At 32.9% G+C, this 22,423-nt stretch overlaps 1 protein-coding gene across 1 annotated transcript in view; it reads right to left on the bottom strand.

Moving 5' to 3' along the window:
• LOC124353001 (neurofibromin-like) overlaps positions 1-22,423 on the bottom strand; it is a 76,187-nt gene that overhangs the window by 19,951 nt on the left and 33,813 nt on the right. Inside the window, 8 exon segments of the mRNA XM_046802782.1 lie at positions 3,039-3,155; positions 4,391-4,606; positions 13,122-13,261; positions 13,751-13,922; positions 15,297-15,448; positions 16,501-16,653; positions 20,434-20,507; positions 21,435-21,479. Coding sequence (XP_046658738.1) covers positions 3,039-3,155; positions 4,391-4,606; positions 13,122-13,261; positions 13,751-13,922; positions 15,297-15,448; positions 16,501-16,653; positions 20,434-20,507; positions 21,435-21,479 — 1,069 coding nt within the window.

Below are 22,423 nucleotides of genomic sequence, written 5' to 3'. Positions count from 1 at the left end.
AGCAATGGATTTTTTTTGGGCTCCTAACACAAGATTGCCGGATACGCTCAACATTCTCTTCTGATGTTCTTGGTCGGCCTGGTCTAGATTTTTTGCTGACGGTCCCTGTTTCCCTAAACTGGTTAAACCATCGAGCGATAGCTTTGTTATCAGGTGCTGTTTGACCCGGATATGTTCTCCGAAAGAGCCGCTGTACACTGACAATTGACTTTGACTCCGCGTACCAAATCACGCACTGTGCTTTTTGTTGCACGGTCAACATCGTACTGAGCGGCGGCGCGTCTGTGGCCGGCTGACCTTGACGATTGCGCAGTTTGTCTGTGCATCACAAAGACAGGGAAACACAATCAGACGAACTAAAAACAAAACTTGCGTTCACCAGTTATCGTCCAGTGAAAGAATTACTCATTTAACATGAAAGGTTTTGATGTTATAATTTTATTAAATCTAGGCATTATTTTTCGATGACACTGTATATTGAACAATTTTTATACCTTGATTAGGGCTATTTTGTGTTAGAGTTAAGTTACACTTTTTTATTACTGTTATGCTCAAGTACAGAGATGTGGTTCTTCAAAATAGATAAATCGTTTTTATATGTAACAAAACAGACAAGGCATAAATAGAGGGCAGTGGCAGAATTGATAATTTTACAAAGAGTGGTCTACAGTGGGTTTAGGTTGATACCCCACATATTAGTCTAATTGACCTCTTCCACAACACAAAGTCTCTTTGTACAGTAAACACAAAGCAAAATGTTAGTTCCTACACTCTTATTAACACGTTCGCTGCGGGCAGTAACTCTGGTTACCACAGAGCCTTTGTTCTGAAATGAGGTCAGTGTGCGGCCAGCACTCGAGCTATCACAACGATGTATTTCTTGCTCCTCGAGAGGTACTTTTCCCGCATTTTTATGCACTTCGTTTTCACATTAGACTTTTTCATTATATTTAAAGTTTTTATAGTAGTAAGTGGTTGTGCAACACAATGCATCTTCCCCCGGGACCAAGTGGTGTACAACAACCAAGTTCAAAGCATACAACAGAGCTCAGTATTGAGTTCAAATGACGAGGATGACAACATGGACGATGTGGAGTACCAGACGGACTCAGAAGTTGAGGATCCTGATTACTAGGCCAACCCACACCAATGGAGCACTTACAACTGTATTGGAATACATTTTTATAAACCTATGTACTACAATATTTTTTGTATTATTTCAAGTAAACATTTAAATATATTTTGTTATAATTACTCACGACATATTTGTAAATAATAACTGAATTTGAGTGAGTCAGCGGAGGTTTATATAAACTTTTTCACATTTTTATAAACTTTTACTTTTATTTTGGTTTCACATATAAATATTATTTATGTTTGTCTAAAACGAATAAAATAAAGTTTACTTAGCTACAATGTATTTATCTGGAATATTCCAACTGCCATAAAAGGGGTTCCCTAGTGTGAGTGGTAACTAGAGTTACCAGCTGGCAAGGAAGACTGTCCTCAGGAGCTAGCGGTAACCACAGTTGCCGCATTTCCAAAACGGTAGAGAGAGTGATAACTTTTGTGACTTATGAGTAATTTTCATTTATTTCTATCATATTTCATCCAAAAGTAAGTAAAAATATATTTAAAAAATTTCAGCATATAGGGAACTCTACATAGGGATTTTTAGCAGCGAATGTGTTAAAATACACCTTCGATACCTCGACCTACCAAGATACTAATGTGATTTGTCCATTTTAAATTCTTTTGTATATGAATTACAAGAAATTTTACAATAATCATATCTTTACAGCTAAAGCTAATGGGTAAGTCAAGAACCCTCTCAATGTTGATACAAAGCTTGTTTGCAGAGCACTAATTATTAAAACACTAGTTTGTTGATTTAGGATAATAGTTCATATCATCCAACCTTTTTTTATGTACATAAACACTAAACCGTCAGCAAAAAAGATAACTACTTACACTATTATGGCTTAAATTAAAAGGAAGCTAGCTATATACATCTTTCTTTCAATTCTTTATCAATTTGTAAAATAACGAAGCATAATATACTGTGTGAGTTAAAAGTACAAACTAAACTGAGTGTCCATACTTTTTACTCACACTGTATACTTATTACCATTTGTGTCTTTTCCAAATAACCTGAATTGATTATTCCTTGGAAATTTTGAAAATAGAAGCCTCCTTAAAACTTTTCAGCTGAAGAAAAAGTCTTTAACTTTTTTTATTCATACCTCCTCTAAAAATTCAATGGTTCTATTGCGTTCAAACTATAGTAATGAATCCATGTTTAATACATAGATGATAAATGTCTTCTGGATTCCACTGATATTTCGTCAAAACGTCTTTGGAAATCATTATAAGATTCTTTTAAAGATTTCATTTGTTTTGTTTATTACTCAAGTTGTGTGATTTTCACAAATACTTAAACACAGAACAATTCTCCAACATGGGTAATAATTGGGGTCAGTTCTTCTAAGAGATGATATTAAACAAAAATAACTTAAGCATGCATCCTTGTATTGATTCATAGAAATTTTAAGCACTTGTAGAAATTACTAGCCACAGTTATTTTGGGATTAAAATGACAAATTCTGTCTTTTACTTAACTTTATGAACAACAGATAAAAATAACATAATTAAAAACAAATCACTTGAAACTTTAAATCATTGGAATATTATTTAATTTTTTAACCAATAAATAAACTGTAAAAGTGGAACTAACATTTGATCACTGGTTATTATTATTAGAGCTGGATCTACAAGACTTGAGCGTTTATTAGATTGTAAAAATAAATTTACTGGTATGATTTTGCCAAAATTAATCAATGTATACTTGAAAATATATGTAGTTTCTGAATTAAGGAACAAATAGAAACAATGTATAAAAAAAAGAAATAGAAATAATACTAATTTAATTTATCAACAAATTATGTAATGTGGCTACTATGTTCGAAAAAATGAATTGTAAGAGAACATACTTAACAATTTGACTTTGTGTACTTGAAATTGTTCTGAAGTCAACTTACTTGAGAAAGAGTTGGCTCTTTGCTTCCATCAAGTCTCCTCTATCTGACTCCTCGGGTTGTAATGGCAGTCCTCTGAGTAATGCCGCCACAGCCTCCATACATGCTTGGTCTAGGTCTCTAAAATTGAAATATATAATTTCATTTCAGCATGTAATCTAAATTAATAATATAAGATAACCACTGTTTAAATTATAATGTTCTGTTATTATGAGGATTAACATGTTATTATCTAAATGTTTAATTCCATTATTTATCTACATTGCTGCCACCTAAATTCACTATGTTTAGATTTGATTCAGAGCTTTCAAGAATAAGAATTTAGTTTGATTCAGCAGTAGAAAGGGAAAATTGCAATAAACTGGCACATAGTAAACAATGATTTCTTCAATGGTATAGATAGTTGTCGGGAAGGATGACATATAACATATTTATTTGATCCTATCGTATTCAGAGGAAAACAAAGATCGTTTACTCAAAGAGAATAAAATCCCATTACATAAAGTACACTTTTATTTATAACTGCAGTATTAAATAAAACTACATTTAACACATTTTCATTTTTAAACCTCAAATAAACACAAAAATACTATTTAGGAATAATATATTTTTTATGTTTATTTCCACTTAACTGTACGAACAGGACTAAATATGCCTGAGATAGCTAAGGAAGGTGTTGGAGCTGACATCACCAGAGCTAGGTGATACGATCTGGTGTGTGGTTCCCATCACCCAATCAGTCAGTACGAGACTATACTAAAGGCCTCACCTGGTCATCGAGCTGACATCCCCAGAGCTAGGTGGTGTGATCTAGTGTGAGGTTCCCATCACCCAATAGGAGAATATACTAATGGCCTCACCTGGTCATTGAGCTGACATCCCCAAAGCTAGGTGGTGCGATCTGGTGTGACGTTCCCATCACTCTATCAGTCAGTAACAGAATATACTAATGGTCTCACCTGGTCATTGAGCTGACATCTCCAGAGCTAGGTGGTGCGATCTGATGTGAGGTTCCCATCACCCAATCAGTCAGTACGAGAATATACTAATGGCCTTACCTGGTGATGGAACTGACATCCCCAGAGCTAGGTGGTGCGATCTGGTGTGAGGTTCCCATCACCCAATCAGTCAGTACGAGAATATACTAATGGTCTCACCTGGTCATTGAGCTGACATCTCCAGAGCTAGGTGGTGCGATCTGATGTGAGGTTCCCATCACCCAATCAGTCAGTACGAGAATATACTAATGGCCTTACCTGGTGATGGAACTGACATCCCCAGAGCTAGGTGGTGCGATCTGGTGTGAGGTTCCCATCACCCAATCAGTCAGTACGAGAATATACTAATGGCCTTACCTGGTGATGGAACTGACATCCCCAGAGCTAGGTGGTGCGATCTGGTGTGAGGTTCCCATCACCCAATCAGTCAGATATTCCACCAGCTTGTTGCGGAACTTCATCTCTTGCCGGAATGCTAAGTCGTCTCTCCGCATCATCATTGCCTCCACCAGTTGACACAGCTTTGTCTTGATGTGTATAGCGTGCACTGTCATATCTAGGTGTCGCACATATCTGTACATTTTACTTTGTTATTTATTTTGCTCTCTCAACTCTTAAAACTACATAAAAGAATTAAGACTCACCCAAGACTTACATGTTGGTAAAGCTTCTACTTTAATATGATATTAAAAGAAGTAAAAATAATTTTTTTACAATTTATTTGATTAACTTGCAACTTTAATAAAATATACATTTAAATAAACAATAAAATGCTTTTTCTCAAAATAAGTTTTATAAATAATTAAATTTTAAATAATTAACACGTTCACTGCTAAATTTCAGCCCACTACGTACCCAATATGCTAAAATATATTTTTTGTTTAAACTTAACGTTAGATGTTTTCTTGTAACTGGGGATGGTATTCTGTTGATTGTAGCTTGGAAAAGTTTATTTTGGCCATTTTGAAAACTTGAGGTCCCGGGACCTCACGTGCACACAGCCCCTATGACTTATCACTATCACTTACGCAAAGAAAACACATTTTGTCTCTTATGTGTAGAATTATTGTCAGAAAGGTAAAATGTATTCAATTGTAGCCCGGAAAAGTTAATTTAAGCAATTTATAAAACTTGAGGTCCTGGGACCTCACACGCAAATAGCATCGAATTTGTCACTACCATTTGCGTGAAAAACACATTTTGTCTCTCATGTCTAGAAATGTTGTGAGAAAGCTAAAATATATGCATAACTAGGTATTTACAATTTATGTACAGGGTGTCCAGCAACCATTCGAACAAACTTTGCCACATTGTTCAGCAGGCCAAAACTAACAAATAATGCAATATAACAGTGCCCTATTTCGCTTCGTTTAGCGTCTGTCTTAACAGTTATGTTACCTAGTGTTGGTCCTTTTCAGTGAAAAAAAATAAAACAAATATCTCATTGCGTTTCAAAATGGCGGCCGTTTCAAAATTTTCAAATTGTATTAGCTTTGAACGCTACTTTGACAACAAATTCACCAGGATAACTTTTTTTAGCATATTTTATTACCAATTCACCAATTTTTGTTTCAAAAAGATTAAATAACAAACTACTGAGTTACAGCACCAAAACATAAAAACAGGTTAAATCCATGCATTGCAAGTACATACATACACATACACGCACATTATTAATTCATCATTAATTTCTGGTTTTTTCCCATGTCAATTAAAAATTGCTAAGGTAATACCTCTTCATAAAAAAGGAAACACAAATGACCCATCAAGTTTCAGACCTATATCATTGTTACCCCTCGTATCTCAAAGGTTTTATGAAAAAGTAGTTTATAACCAGCTTATGAAATATTTGGAACTAAATCAGTTACTTGATAAAACGAGCAACATGGTTTCGACCAGGCAGATCCACAGCTACAGCAAGTGTTAAATTTATTGAATCGATTATAGACTCAATTGACAGAAATGAAAAAGTTATTGGAATTTTTCTTGATCTTACCAAAGCATTCGACAGTGTGTCACATGATGGGTTTGCTTAATGTCCTTAGTGATTTTAATATAAAAGGCAAGGAATACAATTGGTTTAGGTCATATTTGAAGAATAGACAGCAGTGTACTCAAATCCAACACATTTTAAACTATGCTGGAAGTCAATATAATTACATTAGAACCTATTTTTCAAAATTTAAAATAGTTAAACATGGCGTTCCTCAAGGTTCTATCCCTGGGGCCCTCTTTTTTATTTCTCTGTTATTTAAAGGGGCTCCCTGGGACGGTTCCAGGTGGAGGCTCAATATGCCTTTATGCTGATGATGCAAGTATTACGGTTTCAGGTAATAAACAGGAAGACATTGAGCTTTTGTCTTTTTTAAACCTTTTAACTGTTAAAGATTTTCCTGAGTTCCAAGAATCTCTTGCTAAACCCAAATAAATCAAATTTTGTATCGTTCAGTACTAAACAATCAAGATTACAATTTGAGCCTAACATATATTTAAGAAATTCAAAATTGAATCAAGTAGACAATACAAAGTTTCTTGGAAATAATATTAGATCGGAATTTGGTGGTTGGGAGAAACATGTTGATTATGTGGTAAAAAAAATGTCCTCCGGTCTATTTGCTTTACGCCAAATGTCAAGGGTGTGTAGCATTTGAGACATTGAAAGCCATCTACTTTGCTATGGTAAATTCCCATATGTCTTACAATATAGGAATATACGGAGCCACAACTAAAAGAAATCTGGACAGAATCTTATTACAACAAAAAAAAGCTCTAAGAATAATTTTTAAACCTAAAACAAAGAGATACAGTGAAACCATACTTTTCTCAACTTCAAATTTTAACTGTATATGATCTATACATTTATGAAACTGTTTTTAATTACGTAAAAAAATACAACAACCCAATTAGTATTTTAAATCATCATGATCATAATTTAAGACGTAGCAGATATGTGGAACAACATAGGCTGAAGTTTTTATGAAAAGAAAACTGGTTTCATTGGCACAAAATTTTTTGTTTAACCTTCCTCTCAATATTCAAAATGAGCAAAATTATGAAAATTTCAAAAAACTACTTAAAAATTATTTATTAACATTATCCTTGTATTCTTTTGAAGACTTTTTTTGTTTCAATATGTAAGTAACATTTAAGTATTGTTGGGTATGTTTAGAAATGTATAAAATCCCCTTAAATTACCTAATAATTACCTTAACTAATAACTGTCTTGATTTAAAAAATTGTTTTTAACTTACTCTGTAGAAGGCTACATAGCCAAATCTTACTTTTTCAGTGAGTGTCAAACTGATTTTTATGTTTTAATATAGCAATTATAAATTTATATTGAGATTTATTGTGACGCTATTCTTGTAATAATCTGTTACATGGCTGAATAAAGAAATTTTGAATTTGAATTTGAATACAACAATGTAAGTGGATTTTTACAAATAAACTTTTTAAGGTTCTTTATTAAAATAGTGAACAATATTATAACCTGAAATTTAATATTATTTTTAAAATTGTTTTTTAAGGTAAATTTAAAAAAAGTTCTTAACCAATTGTAAATCCTGGTTTTTAAATCTTAAAAAAAAAAATGTTAATAGGGCTACGTTTATGGTTAGGTATAGGGTTTTCTTACATGGCAATTGTGTGAAACAGCGTAATTAATTCAATGTGTTTGAAAAATTTTATTGAACATGATATTTTTTATTAAGAAATCAATGAATACATTACTGTAAAACTTTCATACTCGTTGCTCAAAGTGGCGTCCTTGTAACTTGCTGCAGATTCTGAAGCGTCGTAAGCACGATTCTCTCACCCCTTCAAAAGGATTACTGTCTTGAATAACTGCAGCAGCCTCAACAAACTCTAGCTACTAGATCCATTTCATTCTTTATGGGAGTGGTATACACTAATTGCTTCATGTGTCCCCCACAAGTAAAAATCAATGGGTGTGATGTCAGGTGACCGTGGAGGCCAAGAGACGGGACCTCCACGTCCAATCCAACGATCTCCATACACTTCATTCAAATGTTGTCTAGCAATCAGGAAAAGTGGGCCTGTGCTCCATCGTGTTGAAACCACATTCTTTGTCTAGTTTCAATAGGAACATGTTCCAACAGCTCAGGTAAGATTTCCCTCAAACAAACTTCATAAGTAGGTCCGTTCAGTCTGTTTGGTATAATGTGTGGCCCAATCAAATATCTGTCTACTATTCCAGCCCAGATATTGACAGAAAATTTGTGCTGAAAACTTATGTTGCACAATTTCATGAGGGTTCTCTTCAGCCCATAAATGGCTGTTTCGGCTATTAACCCTCTAAGTGGCAAGCACCGTCTGAGACATATGATTCACGCCGCCGGCGAAGTGGCAAGCGCCGTCACAGCCATCGCTTCACATTTAAGGCCGTTGCTCCGCAACCGTCCATTATTTTTTAGGCCTAGTTTGAACTATTTATTCTCCATTAAATTTCCTATACATATCATATAGTATAGTGTGTATTCATGTTACTAATGTTTGCTGGCTTTAAATGATTCCGGCGGTTTTCGATTGATCTGGCGGCAGAGAACGAGAGAACAGCTGTCTACTCATCTCGTCACTGTTTTGTTTGGCGACTTTGCGTACTGTTATTGTCAGTATATTATTGTTTATCGCGTTGTTTGTGTTATCGGTAAATGTTTAGGTTATTCGTTCGTCATGGAAAATGTTGGGGTACTTTGGGATTATACCGACTACACCAGTATGAGGAACACAAACAAATAAATTCATAGAAAAAAAAAACATTATAGAACGAAAAAGCAACTCTTCAATTACAAACTTTACAATGATTATTAATTGTTAATGGGTTTCCTGTGACGCCCAGAAAGCAGCAATATTAAGGATGAGTGAGTCTAGTGGATTTCCGCCTTCAGCAGCAACTGCCAACCGCAACGCATATTTTAGATGTAGGCAACTAGTCATGATTTTGTAAAAAACAAATGGCCCCCCTCTTCGCTCCTGGGTATATCCCAAATTCTCATAGTGTCACCATCACTAATCTATTACACACACAGTAAAACACGGAAGTACAACAAAGCGACACACTCGACAGACACTTCGGCACGAAAAGTACAAGAATGCTGCGCGTGAACGGGCGGCGAGAATCTGTAGTCACGTTATCTACTAGATCCGCTCGACTTTGACCTCTGTCCTGAGGATGGGGAGGGGTTTGCGATAAGACAATTCCTGTTTTATATTTACGAAATATACTGTGTCTATGACAAACTAAGCCATTATTATACTATTATAGGCCCTACACTACTGGGAGGAAAAGACAAGCCCCTTCTAGTGACTCGGGAGTAAAAAAAAAACCAGTTTATACATACATTTAGTTTTTCCCATCTAACTTTTTTTGTTCTTGTAAATAGAAAAAAATGTATAAGAAGTAATTTGTTTTAGAATAAAATTGTGTATATTCTGTGAATTTGACATTATTTTGTAGCTCCAGTAGTTTCAAAGTGACGGACAGTAGAACTTAAAAATTATTTTTTCTAACAAAAATTTTTTAACACATCTACAATTATATTAATCTGAAGATAATGGTAAGGCACCAAAATATTATATTTATTCATATTCTATAGTTCATAAGGAAAATAAAAAATATATAATGTTGTTTAGGGTTATCACTTAGATAATATTTTCTAAAAATAAGTTTAACGATCAGAGCAATTTACCCGAAAACGGCCTGCCACTGAGACCACAAAATGACCGCCACTTATAGGGTTAAATATGCCATCTCGAGTAAATGACGCTTCGTCAGTAAAGAGAACATACCTTAAAAGATCGGGTTCATCAACTAATTTGTGAAGGAAACCAACGAGAGCAGTCTACCCAGAGAGGAAAAATCTGCAGGTTCTAAGGCTTGTACTTTCTGATGTCTGTAAGGGCACAAACGTTCTTTATTTAACACTTTCCACACAGAACTTTTGCATACATCCAAATTATGAACAATAGCACGAACGCTGGTGGAGGGGTTTTTCTTCTACGAATAATAAAACCTATTCTTCAAAATCAACAGTCCCCGGATTTACCCGTTCTACAAACATTATTTTTCAAATGTCCAGTTTCCCTAAGACGAATATGAACGGCACTGAAGACGCTATGAACTGGGTGCAGCCTATCTGGAAAGCGCTCTCTGTACAATCTGCTAGCTAATCTGGCATTGCCTCCAGCAAGTCCGTACACAAAGTGAATATCAGCATACTCTTCAAAAGTAAAACGGTTTATATCGTACAAGAAACAAAGTAATAAAAGAAATTTAAATTAACAGGAAAAACTAACAGAAATTACTAAGAAGAACAGAATATTCAAACAGTGACAATCACGTTCAAAACATAGACTTGCTCAACAATGTCTTGATAGTTTGTTTATTAGTTTTTCTTGATTTAAAAACACCTGATTGTTAGTCATCTGTTTTCATGTAATATTATGCTATTGTTTTTTTAAGAGCATTGTGAATAGTTTGTTTCTTTTTATTTTGTGTGTGTGTAACACATTGATTACTGTAAATGGAACAAAAATGATAGTAATATTTTTTTAGGTTATAATAATTGTTCAGTATTTTAATAAAGAACCTTAAAAAGTTTATTCGTAAAAATCCACTACATTGTTGTATGTACTTGCAATGCATGGATTTAACCTGTTTTTACGTTTGGTGCTGTAACTCAGTTATTTGTTATTCAATCTTTTTGAAACAAAAAATTGTTGAATTGGTAATAAAATATGCTAAAAAAAGTTATCCTGGTGAATTTGTTGTCAAAGTAGCAGTTTCAAAGCTAAATACAATTTGAAAATTTTGAACGGCCGCCATTTTGAAATGCAATGAATATTTGTTTTATTTTTTTTTCACTGAAAAGGACCAACACTAGGTTAAACATAACTGTTAAGTTTGAATTCTGTATCTTAAATGGTTTTTTGAGTAGCAATTTTTTTCCCAAAAAACACATACAGACAGACAGACGCTAAACGAAGCGAAATAGGGCACCTGTTATATTGCATTATTTGTTAGTTTTTGGCCTGCTGAACAATGTGGCAAAGTTTGTTCGAATGGTTGCTGGACATCCTGTATACATCCCTACCAACCACCCAAATGTCCTGTATAATTATCCATATACAGACTGTGGCTGTTGTGGAGTTTTTCTCTCATTAGATTCAGAACAACAATCGCGGCGTGCCCTTTTCCTCCCATATCGTCCAAAACTCCACAGTAAATTACAAATTTAAGCATAAATCCATGGAGATCACATAATGTATACAACTTGATTCCATACTTGTGATGTTTATTTTTAATAAAACGCCACAGACTCGCCGAGCACAGGAAGTGTAAACTACACGTGCCAAGAATTCAGCCGAGCCCATACAACAAAACAAATATAACCTCAACCGTCCCGCGCAAGTGCCAAGGACACACTAATTAAAGAAAGAAGTGATGTGCACATGATGTCCCGAGACCTAATGCGCATGCGCCGGACCCTCCGCTTGAGGTCCCGAGACCTCACCCGCAGTGAACGTGTTAAGAACCTTCTTTATGTATTAAAAATTAAAATAAACATTATGCAAAGTAATGTAAAAAAACTTTTATAAAATTACATGATAAAACATGTAAAATTGGAAATACAATGATTCAAACAAAACGTATATGTAATCCTAGTGTTTGGCGAGAGCTAGCTGGAGCCATACAGTAGTGCTACACATTACTCGCACAACACGCTTCTGACACCTAGTGGATATGATTAGAACTACAACAATTTGCTTCTAATAATCACAGAGGAATGACAGGATAGTTTCACTAACAAAAATAAGTAGATAGCAACATATACGTTCACACAAGGGTTATGTTATACAAAAATACAAGGTAGTATATTGAATTTGTATAGTAATTACATCAAACCTTACATCAAGATCTTCCCAAATGAATGGTAGCAATAATAAAACAAACAAAATCACAATCACCAGCTGAATCTTTCTCTCACAGATATACTTGTGTTAACTGAAGAAATGGTATGGATCTGTTTTTGACTCCAACTAATAACGAAAACTGAGTAAGAATCAGTACATGTCACGGAGCTATGGTAAACAATAAACAGCAGCCAGGGGCCAATTTAAATCCCTTAATACGGATTAACTTTTTAAGCAAATGCATTCTTAAAAATACAACATCAATGGACAACAAATAATACAGATGTGATTTCAATGGCCCTTATATCTTTACACCTGATTATTACATCATACAAAAGGGTTTAAAAGTTAATACAAAATACACTGGAATGTTTTGTAAACTCATGACTTATCAAATATTTTATTCATAATGTCTACCGACTTTCTTGGCTTACTAAAGATCCGTACTAAAGTCATTGCAATTGCTTACAAACTATAATTTTTTTTTATATTTGAATTTGATATCTGAAGGAACTGCCCATTTTCATTTAAACTTATAAAACATACAAGAAGTAAAGATTTTCAATAATTTAATCCTATAAATAGTTGTTAAAACTGTGTTAACAATGATTTTTATCAAAACAAATGATTAAAGTACACAAATTTTAAGTTAAGAACCAGATATACTGAATCAAACGTTATTTTAGCCCTACAGAATGACATATCTCACAAAATTTTACTATTGTACCTTATTTTTTGTCATAGAGGGTTTTGAAAGATGTCTAATCTTATGTACGGCTTATTTTTGAGATTATCCAACAGTGTTTTAAATGTTCAATAAATTATGTGTATGATGTTTTATTCATAATTAGGGATTTTTTGAAAATTATGGTTTCTTTTGTTGACAGACGAATATAATAGCTCTTGGAACCATCATACTTTAAAATTAAAATATGTAAAACTCAATGAAAAAAAATATGGGATGAAAATGGTTGAACTAGTAGCATAGTTACTATAAAAAATATATTCAAGATTGTCTTTATGTTTGCCCTAGAATTTTAACAGTTTCCAATCCATTTATTTATTTGTATATTAGATTCTAGAGCATTCTGAATAAATTAGGCCAAAAAACATTTATTTTTATGGAAACAGTTATAATATAGTAAACTGTACAGACCTGACAATAGCTAGCATCATCCCTTCAATGCTCGTAGCTCCAAGGTGTTCTGAGGGCTGTTCTGTCTTGCTGTCTAACACGTTCTTCATGATGAAAATTATATGTTCAATAAACTGAGTGTTGATGTCAGTCACTATCACCTGTGTCAACAAATCCAAACATATTTTAAACTGAAATTGTTTCATTAAAGTGAGAGAAGATATCATGCCTTTAAAAAATTGTACATTTGTTTTCACCTCTATTAACAGATCAAATACTTTTGTAGAAAAATATATAGAGAATATAAATCATTCAATTACAAATAAGGAGTGGCTTTCTGAAGTCAGAACATGATCTAGTGTAAATTAATTTTTCACCAAGTCATTGCCTACTCCATTTCCATTATCAAGAAAATAAACTAACTTTTCAAGAAAATCAAAATGTGTTTATAACATGGAAGCTTTTACAGGGAACATTGCAGAAGGTTGTGCAATGAAAAAAAAGAAATTTGTTAGTGATTAATCTACAACAAACTGTAAACATATTGGCACTGTACACTCAAAAAAACTTTAAGGCTTTTCTATTCCATCTTTTAACTCTTAATTCAATCGCAACTCAAGTTTTAGTTTTAAAAATACAACATTATGTACCTGTCCTTGTTGGTCAAAAAACTTCTCAACGATTGTTTTGATCTGATCAAACAAAATGGGATACAAAGCTGGAGACATCTCATGGCCAACCAACTCCTTGACATGCTTCTGAATCTGAGCCCCTAACTTCTCATTGCAGCAGACGAGCAGACGGAGCAGCTGTCCCACGAATCTGGACAAATATTTGCACATATTAAAATATCACATGGATTTGATATAAAAAAAAAATTAAACGGTTTCTAGTGTTGGTTTACTTTATTATGTAAATGTTTTCAGAAGTTAGTGTTGGTGTCTTCAAATTTTAAAAATGCTTCACAGAAAGAATGCTTGTTTTGTTAGCTTGTTATAAAAACTCAAATTAAAATTATTAGTTTTTAAACAACAAGGTGTTTTTATGTTTTTAATACTACCTTTTGATGGTTTTTTTTACTTTGAAAAGTGAAAATGCATTTAAGGATGTGAATTCGTCATGAAAACATTTATTTGAATACAATTTTTATATATATATATATATATATATATATATATATACAATTTATATATATATATATATATATATATAATATGCTTTTGATATTTTATAATTATGATAAAATTATACATAGTCCTGTGCAACAGAAAAGAGCCAAATATGGTTTTTTTAATCAAGTGTGCTTAACACTTTCTTTAGTCTAACGTTTTTTATTATATAAATTAACTACTCATAAAAATAAATCAAACCTATTTCTTTTGAAAGAGCACTCGAGTATTAAAGAAAAAAAGCAGTAAAAAATTATTAAATTTTTTAGGAAAATTAAAAAATCTATTTGTTCCTAATCTAAGCCTCAAGTTTTTTTTAAAAGATTGAATTCAACGATTGACAAAAAACCCCAATAAGTGTTACATTTCACCCTATAACATTACAAAAAAATTTCAATAAGTAGCATTATTGTAACAGCTTTAAAAGTAATACATATAATTACAAAACTTTCTATCCTAATTGATCTGAAACATTAATTTTAGTCCAATAAACATGTTAAATAAAGTTTTAGGAATGTTATGATTGGAGAGGAATTCTGGTGCAAAAGATAAAATCATATTTCTTTTTCAAATTTTATGAAGAAAAAGTGAAAATAAAATATTTTTTCCCCTGAACAATTTTGCAACAATGTACAATTCTTTGAGATAAATGGGTTTGAAATTCTAGACCCTTTTATAGACAAAAGACATGACTAAGAATGGCAGTTAATGAAGCATGTGGATAAGAGGGCCTTCTCAGCTTTGAATCTTGAATATAATAGTTCTCCTAATGTTTTGATGAATATTCAAACTATCAATAATGAGGATGGAAGGATTGTGAAGGAAAGAGGATTTTTCCGGACATTTGCCATTGTTCAGTAAAACAAAAAATCAGTAACACTACGTTTCGAGATCTGCAATCAAAACAAACAAATAAACAAATCTATTTGTTTGTTTGTTGTTTGTGCTCATAGCTATTTCCCTGATTTAATACAATGAACAATCAAAAACATCCCCGAAGCTCCTGAGATAGGTGGGGTGGACTCACTGAGTGACTGGGCAGTATTGCACCTCCTGGGTGGCACTCGGCAGCACGGGACACTTGCGCTCGGTGGGTCGACATGGTGAGCGCCGCTGCAGACACACACCACCCAGTGCACAGAGGAACCCTGTCATGTTGGCCCACTCACTGATCTGGTCCTGTGCCATACAACTTATCTCAGTCCCAGAATGCTCTGTTTTATGGTCACAAAAAAGCTCTGAACAGTGAATTATATTTGTCCATTCATATGATGTTTACAATAACTGACAAAACCACTAATTCATCAACGACTAAGGTACACATTGCGTATAGTTTTCCACTTTGATCTGTTTGAGCATCTGATTGGCTCTGTTTTGAGTTAGAGCACACTCATTATGTGTGAACTTAAATTTGTATTACTCATATTAGGCTCTAACTTAAACTAGCAATATAACTAATTGAACTTTTAGATTAAAATTTGTTTATTACTCAATTCTTAAAAAACGATAGACCATTTACATTAATTGTTATTTTTCACAACTTATACAAAATTACAATACATCAAAATCTTACTTTTCAGACCTAAATGAAAAATAACAGATAAAATTAAATTCTACTTATGCTGTATAACCATTTTTAATTGAATTCACAGAGAATAACAGTAAGCATTTTACCAGCTACTCTCTTCAATGGAATCAAGAAAGTACAAAGCACTTTGTCTTTTGGTAAAAGAATAGAGTATGTTTTAAAATGTTAAGTTTTTTATTTATATAAGTACAAAATATCAGATCTAATTTTTTTAATGACCACCATTTTTAAATTAGGTAGTATTTATATACATTTACATTTTTTTTTTTAGTCAAAATATTGAGGTTATGTAGAAGCCTCTTACAATAAAGCCACGCTTCATTTAATTTTATTAGTAATCTAACATTGTCATTTAGTTTATCATATTGCACATCAGAAGAATCAATATGGCCATTTGAATCGATAATTGTAGTTGATGTATCCATATACATAATTTAGAGCCATAAATTTATACAGAAAAATATGTAGGCTTAATGATTAAAAATAAACAAGTGCTTCTGATAGGAGAGTGGGAAATGAACCTTCAAATCAGTAAATGTGTAGAAAAGCAATACAAATGTTGTGTTATAAAAGCAGATTCTTATAACATGATAGTTTTATCAAGAAGGTTCATATTTATTACTCAATTGATTTGTTACGATACCTCTAGTTCATGTTCAGAGTTCTGGTGAGAAGCTCTTCGTTTACCAACAGATCTGTGGAAAGGTTCCACTTGCCCGTCCTCTAACTTGGCCTTCGGATACGAAGTTAACACCTTAGTAGAGCTTTCCCAGTTGCGGAAAGTTTCTTCCCATGCCTGTAAACCATATTTATCGTTAATTTAATATTATTTACTCATAACATCATGGTTTACTTTAACCTTTTCGCTGCGTAAATCGACAATAGTCGACTCACCGTTTTTTTCCGTTCGCCGCGTAAATCGACTTTAGTCCACGGCAGCAGAAAAACTTCTCCGTTGGCTGTGTAAGTCGACTATAGTCCCAAGTTGAGTAAACGCCATATTCCACTGCCTTCTGTAAAGTGCTACAGCCGCGCGGCAAATATTTGAACTAGACTAGTCACATGACGATGTTTTGGCAGTTGTTCGGGATCCGCGTCTGCTGCTTTTGCCGTGTTTACTAACATTAAACATTGGTTTATGTTTGGTTATTTGTTTTGATTTATTGTATTCATATTGTTTAGTTTTTATTGCTTAATATTTTAATGCAAGTAAGTGTTTTAAACATTAAAAAGTGTTGTGTGTTACTGTAGTGAATATCTTACAACAAAAAGGCTGTGATTGTTAGGTATGTAGGCTAGTCAGGGACAATAGTTTTTACAAATTTCTAGCCTGTTGAGGTTATCCTGTTTAATAATGGAACAAAATAACCGATGATGAGATTAATGAATATTTGAATCATGGTAATGAAGACTCAGATTTTTGAAATAGGTGATAACAATGTAGACTATTCTTCTGAAAGTGATAGATGGTCCCATTAGATGAAAATAGCCCTAGAGCATCTAGGCCTAAATCTCAACAAAACAATGCTACCTTGTGGATGAAATTCAAATAGGTTCTAACATAGTATTAGACAAAATACCTAAATTTACACTTTGTGATACACCTAAGGTCAAAATTTGAAAACCTAACTCCAACTGAATCATTTCATAAATTCTTTCCTGAAGCAATCTATAAATATGTAGCTGAACAGACAAATATTTATTCTTTACAATGTTGTGATGTAACAACTGACATTCCCAAACGTTCTAGACTACACCAACTAAAAGAAATCGATGAAAGGGACATTGAAAGCTTTTTGTAGCAACGCAAATTTCAATGGGACTCATTCATAAGCCAAACGAAGAATCATATTTTCAAGACGGCTTTTGGCTGACAAAAACTCCGGCATTTTCCAAAATATTTTCTAGAGACCAATATCAACTAATCAAGTCTTTTTTTGCATTTCAATGATAATAGCAATCAGGTGTCAAAGGGTAATCCTGGATATGATCCACTGTTTCAAAATAAGGCCCTTGATAGATTTTTGTTTCTAAAACATATCTAGACAAACTATGAGCCTGGAGAGGCACTTTCTATAGATGAAAGTATGGTTAAATTTAAAGGTAGGCTATCCTTCAAACAATATCTCCCAAGCAAGCCATCAACAAAATGGGGAATCAAGGTATGGTCGCTCTGTGACTCTTCAAAATGGATTTCTGTTGAGATTCAAGGTGTATACTGGGAAAGAAACCGACAGTAAAGATGAGGGCCTGGTAGTAGAGTTGTAAAAGATTTGTTACTAGGCTTTGAATCTACTAACAGAATCATATACATGGACAATTTCTACTCTAGTGTTGATTTATTCAACGACCTGAGGTTGAGTGGGTTGGGAGCATGTGGTACGGTTGAGAGCAAACCGAAAAAATTTGCCTGCACAAATGAAAAATTTGAAGAAAAAGAAAGGTGACTTCCCAACAACATGGATCCGAGAATCTAAGGATATGATAGCATGTTCCTGGCAAGATACAGGAAAAGTAAACATGCTCTCTACTGTAGGTGACACTGGAGTAAAATTAATTGAAGTCAGATCAAGACAGGCAGACGAGAAGTCACGAAACCCAATATTCAAGTACTGTACAACAAAAATATGGGTGGAGTAGACTTATTTGACAAGTTTTGTTCTACGTATCCTTATGGCCATAAATCAATGAAATGGTACCACCCCCCCCCTATGGCATTTTGTCATTGAAATTGCATTGATAAATGGCTGCATAGCTTATAATATGCAAAATGGTGTAAGATCTCTAACCCACAAAAAGTTTCGAGAACAGGTTATTTGACGGGTTACTAAGTGCATGGCAACCTAGAACTGCAATCCGACGTGGTCGAAAATTGAGCAACCCTCTTGATGACAGACTATCAGGGAAAATCCATTTTATCAGCCAATATGGAGATAAAAACCACAAACCCCTAACTGTGCTGTTTGTAGTATCCTACCATCAAGCTGCACCAAAAAAGGGAAAGGCACGTGTAAAAGAAAGCAAACATCGTATTTTTGTAAAACTTGCCAGGATGAGCCACCCCTGTGCATAGTTCCTTGTTTTTGAAATTTATCACTCTATAAAGATTTATAAGAAAACTTGCAATTGCAAAAAACCAAGACAATCTTGTAAGGCTATAAGAGAATGTTTGCATATTGGACAACATTTTTTGCATTTTTTATTTTTATGTTTAGGCCTACTAACTTGTATTTATTGTGACTTATTACTTGAAACTATTAAAAAAGTAAATTGAAGAATGAATAGTTTTAACTTTGTGTAAATAATTCTAAATGTATAAAAGTGAGTGTTGTGAGACATGGACTCCCTGCTACTTCTGCGCCTCGTGCGAATCACCACATTTTCAGCTTTACTGGTAAATTTATATTATTATGTAACAAATTACTTGTTACACAATATCATATATGGGTGTATGTACAATTAAATTATGATATAAAGTTCATTCAGACTGCACATCAACCGACGTATACAATTTAATATTTTTTTTTACAAATTTTTTGATAAAATAACTAAAAAAAACATGTATTATTCACCATAAAAAAATTTTAATGTTGCGTTTTTCTTACTAAAACATGTGCATAACATCTCAAGGAACCAAAATAATAATGTTTAATAATTGTAGGAAAAAAAAATTTTTTTTTGTCAAAAAATGTAAATCTTGGAACAGTGTTGGTTTATTAATTCGCGGCGAAAAGGTTAAATAGCGTACACGAAGCAATATTAAAGATATAATATGACGCCAATGACAACTTGAACTGATTGGTATGGTCTGTTCATTATTAAAATGATTATAAGCGAAGCACTAATAAGAAATGATAACATTTTCTCACAAAAATTGATTTATTATAGAATTTGGAATTTAGATTACGTTATTTCTACATTACAAATTGAAACAAATGTTGAGTGTATTGAGTATTTTTGTATGTCACTGTAATTTTCTTATGTCATATGCATTAAGAGTTGGATTGTTTTAATGAATTTGTGTTAAACGAATTTGTGTTAAACGTGTTAAACGAAAACATTGTAAAATAACTAAACATTTATCTCAGTTATTAAGCTTATACAGCCAGTATCATAAACAATATATAAGTCTGTTAAACGAAAACATTGTAAAATAACTAACCTATTTATCTCAGTTATTAAGCTTATACAGCCAGTATCGTAACCAATATCAAAGTCTGAAGGTCTACATGTAATCAACGAAAATGTTAGCTGACTGAAGAAAAGAGAGTTGTAATTAAAAAGAAAGAAGAAAAGTACAAAACGTAATCAGTTGTTTGAAACTCATCAATTGCCTCTATGCAATTAAACGGTTAAAACATCTATGTACTATATCTTTGTACTATATATAGATCAACAAAATGTGAATACTTTTTGAAACCTGTCCTGTCGCTATGTAAACTTTTCTTCACGCAATGTCACGTATTGCAGTACTGCAGCACCCAAACCCATTTCAATAATTTGGGTCAGTTTAAATGTTGTCAAAAAAACAATATTACAAGAACATCACGTGATTTAAGATTAAATTTCAACTTACAGGCTGAACTCCATTTCCAGAGTGGTCAATCTTTCGAAGGAGAGCCATTATACGTTTCTGCAATGCTGCTCTACCTGTAAGCACAATCATTTGTAATACAGTTCTGACTAAATACATTTTATAAATATTTGAATAAAGAAAATAAATAGGATAAAGCTAACTATTTCAGATATCAATCTCTTTCAGATTTGTTTATGGGGAACTCTTATGAACAGTGTGAAGAACATGTGAAATTATAGTTTAGGCAAATCTTAATCGTTGCCACTTTATGTTCAGTATAAAAGTAATTAATATGTAGCCTTTTTTTAAGCAATGTTAAAATTCCAGATTATTTTCGAACTTTTACAAATTACATTTTTTGAAAATTTTTACATGTTTATAGTCGAATTTAATTTTTTTATGCAAACTGTCTCTAGGACAGATTAGGTTTAATTTTTACTTGATTGTCCAGTCAGAGAATATGTGAATTTGGGATGATTGAAAAAATATTACTTTAAAACAAATATACAGGGTATCACAAAAGATATCCCTCTCCTTCCCACTTCACTTTTGAACAATTGAGAATTATAATGTATTCTCTAGATATGTGTAGTAATATGCAAAAGGACATTATAAGGAGATTTTTATTGATTTTTAAAATTACTCACCTTTATCCCACAAAGAGGTGGAGGAAGCTCAACAATTTTAAATCATTGAGTAATACCTTAATGACAGTAATTTTGGTCTTGATGACACAAAACCAACAATCAATAAATCAAGTTTCTGACCATTCTTTCTACAATGGATGCCATTTGAATCAATTTAAAAATTGAATGCAATGTTGGATGAAATCAAGAATTTGAAAAATCAACTTAGAGACCTCTAATTTCCATCTTCTTCTTATAAATAATATAGAATTTAATATGGCTTATAAAGGGTTGAAGACAGAAAGCACAGTTTCTTATTAACACAAACAAATCTGAAATAAAAAAAGCTTATTGTATTGTATTTTTCAAGCTTACCATCGACACTGTGATCACGATAATACACTCTTGAATCCCCGCTGGCTGTTAAACATATAAATAGATTGATGTACCGTATGGTGTTAAATTAGAGCATAAATGGTCACACCCCATCTCTTGTTACGATTGCAATAGCTTAGAAAGGAATCAGAGTTTTAAATTCCAAAACACAGACAAAAATTCAACATCATAATATTGTCTTCTTTTTCTAGTCTTCAGAAAAACTCGAAATCTAATAAAAGCGCCAAGCAAAAAATATTTTGATAATAATTTCAATCCACTGTATAAACATCTGTAATAACAACCCATAATGTTTATTTATCAGTGTTACTGGTTTAAAAAAAAACAATAACATTTAAATATAAAAATTATTTTCATTAAAATTATTTTCATATAATTATAAATTTATTATGTGCTGGTTTGTTGAGAAAAGAACCAAAACTGTCAACTGGCAGAAGAATAGTGGTATCTCAGATCCAGCCCAGGGAAAATGTCACTACTGTATTAAAAACTAATTGCCTAAAATTCAATTGCCAATCAAACCCACTATTGATCTAGACATCAATACTTATGAAGTTCACTAATACCAGAGTAATCCAAATTTTGTTACTCAAAGGTCAAACCTAGACTTCGTCACAATCACAAACAAACATGAAAATGGGAATCAAAACAAAGACAAAGGACGCAAACAGCTTACAGTGTGAATGAGCATTTTCAGTGCAGCAAGACAGCTATGGACTATCCAGCCCTGCTAGAATAAAGAATGCAGTACGGTACACTGTGAGTACAACTAGTCTGGGATTGATTCATAATATTTCATAGATCTGATTATGTTACACATAAAACTGGTGAGGAACCGGAAGATTTGAAGATGCTTCTACACTGAGAATGTACATTAAAAATTTGATATAAATTAATTGTTAAATTATGTATGATTGTATTTAGTTTTATTCTCAAACATTTTAACATTTGTTATTATGTTTGTGTTC

The sequence above is a fragment of the Homalodisca vitripennis genome, chromosome 1, assembly GCF_021130785.1.
Source record: "Homalodisca vitripennis isolate AUS2020 chromosome 1, UT_GWSS_2.1, whole genome shotgun sequence".
Lineage (NCBI taxonomy): Eukaryota > Metazoa > Arthropoda > Insecta > Hemiptera > Cicadellidae > Homalodisca > Homalodisca vitripennis.
This window is presented reverse-complemented; position numbering and strand designations above follow the sequence as displayed.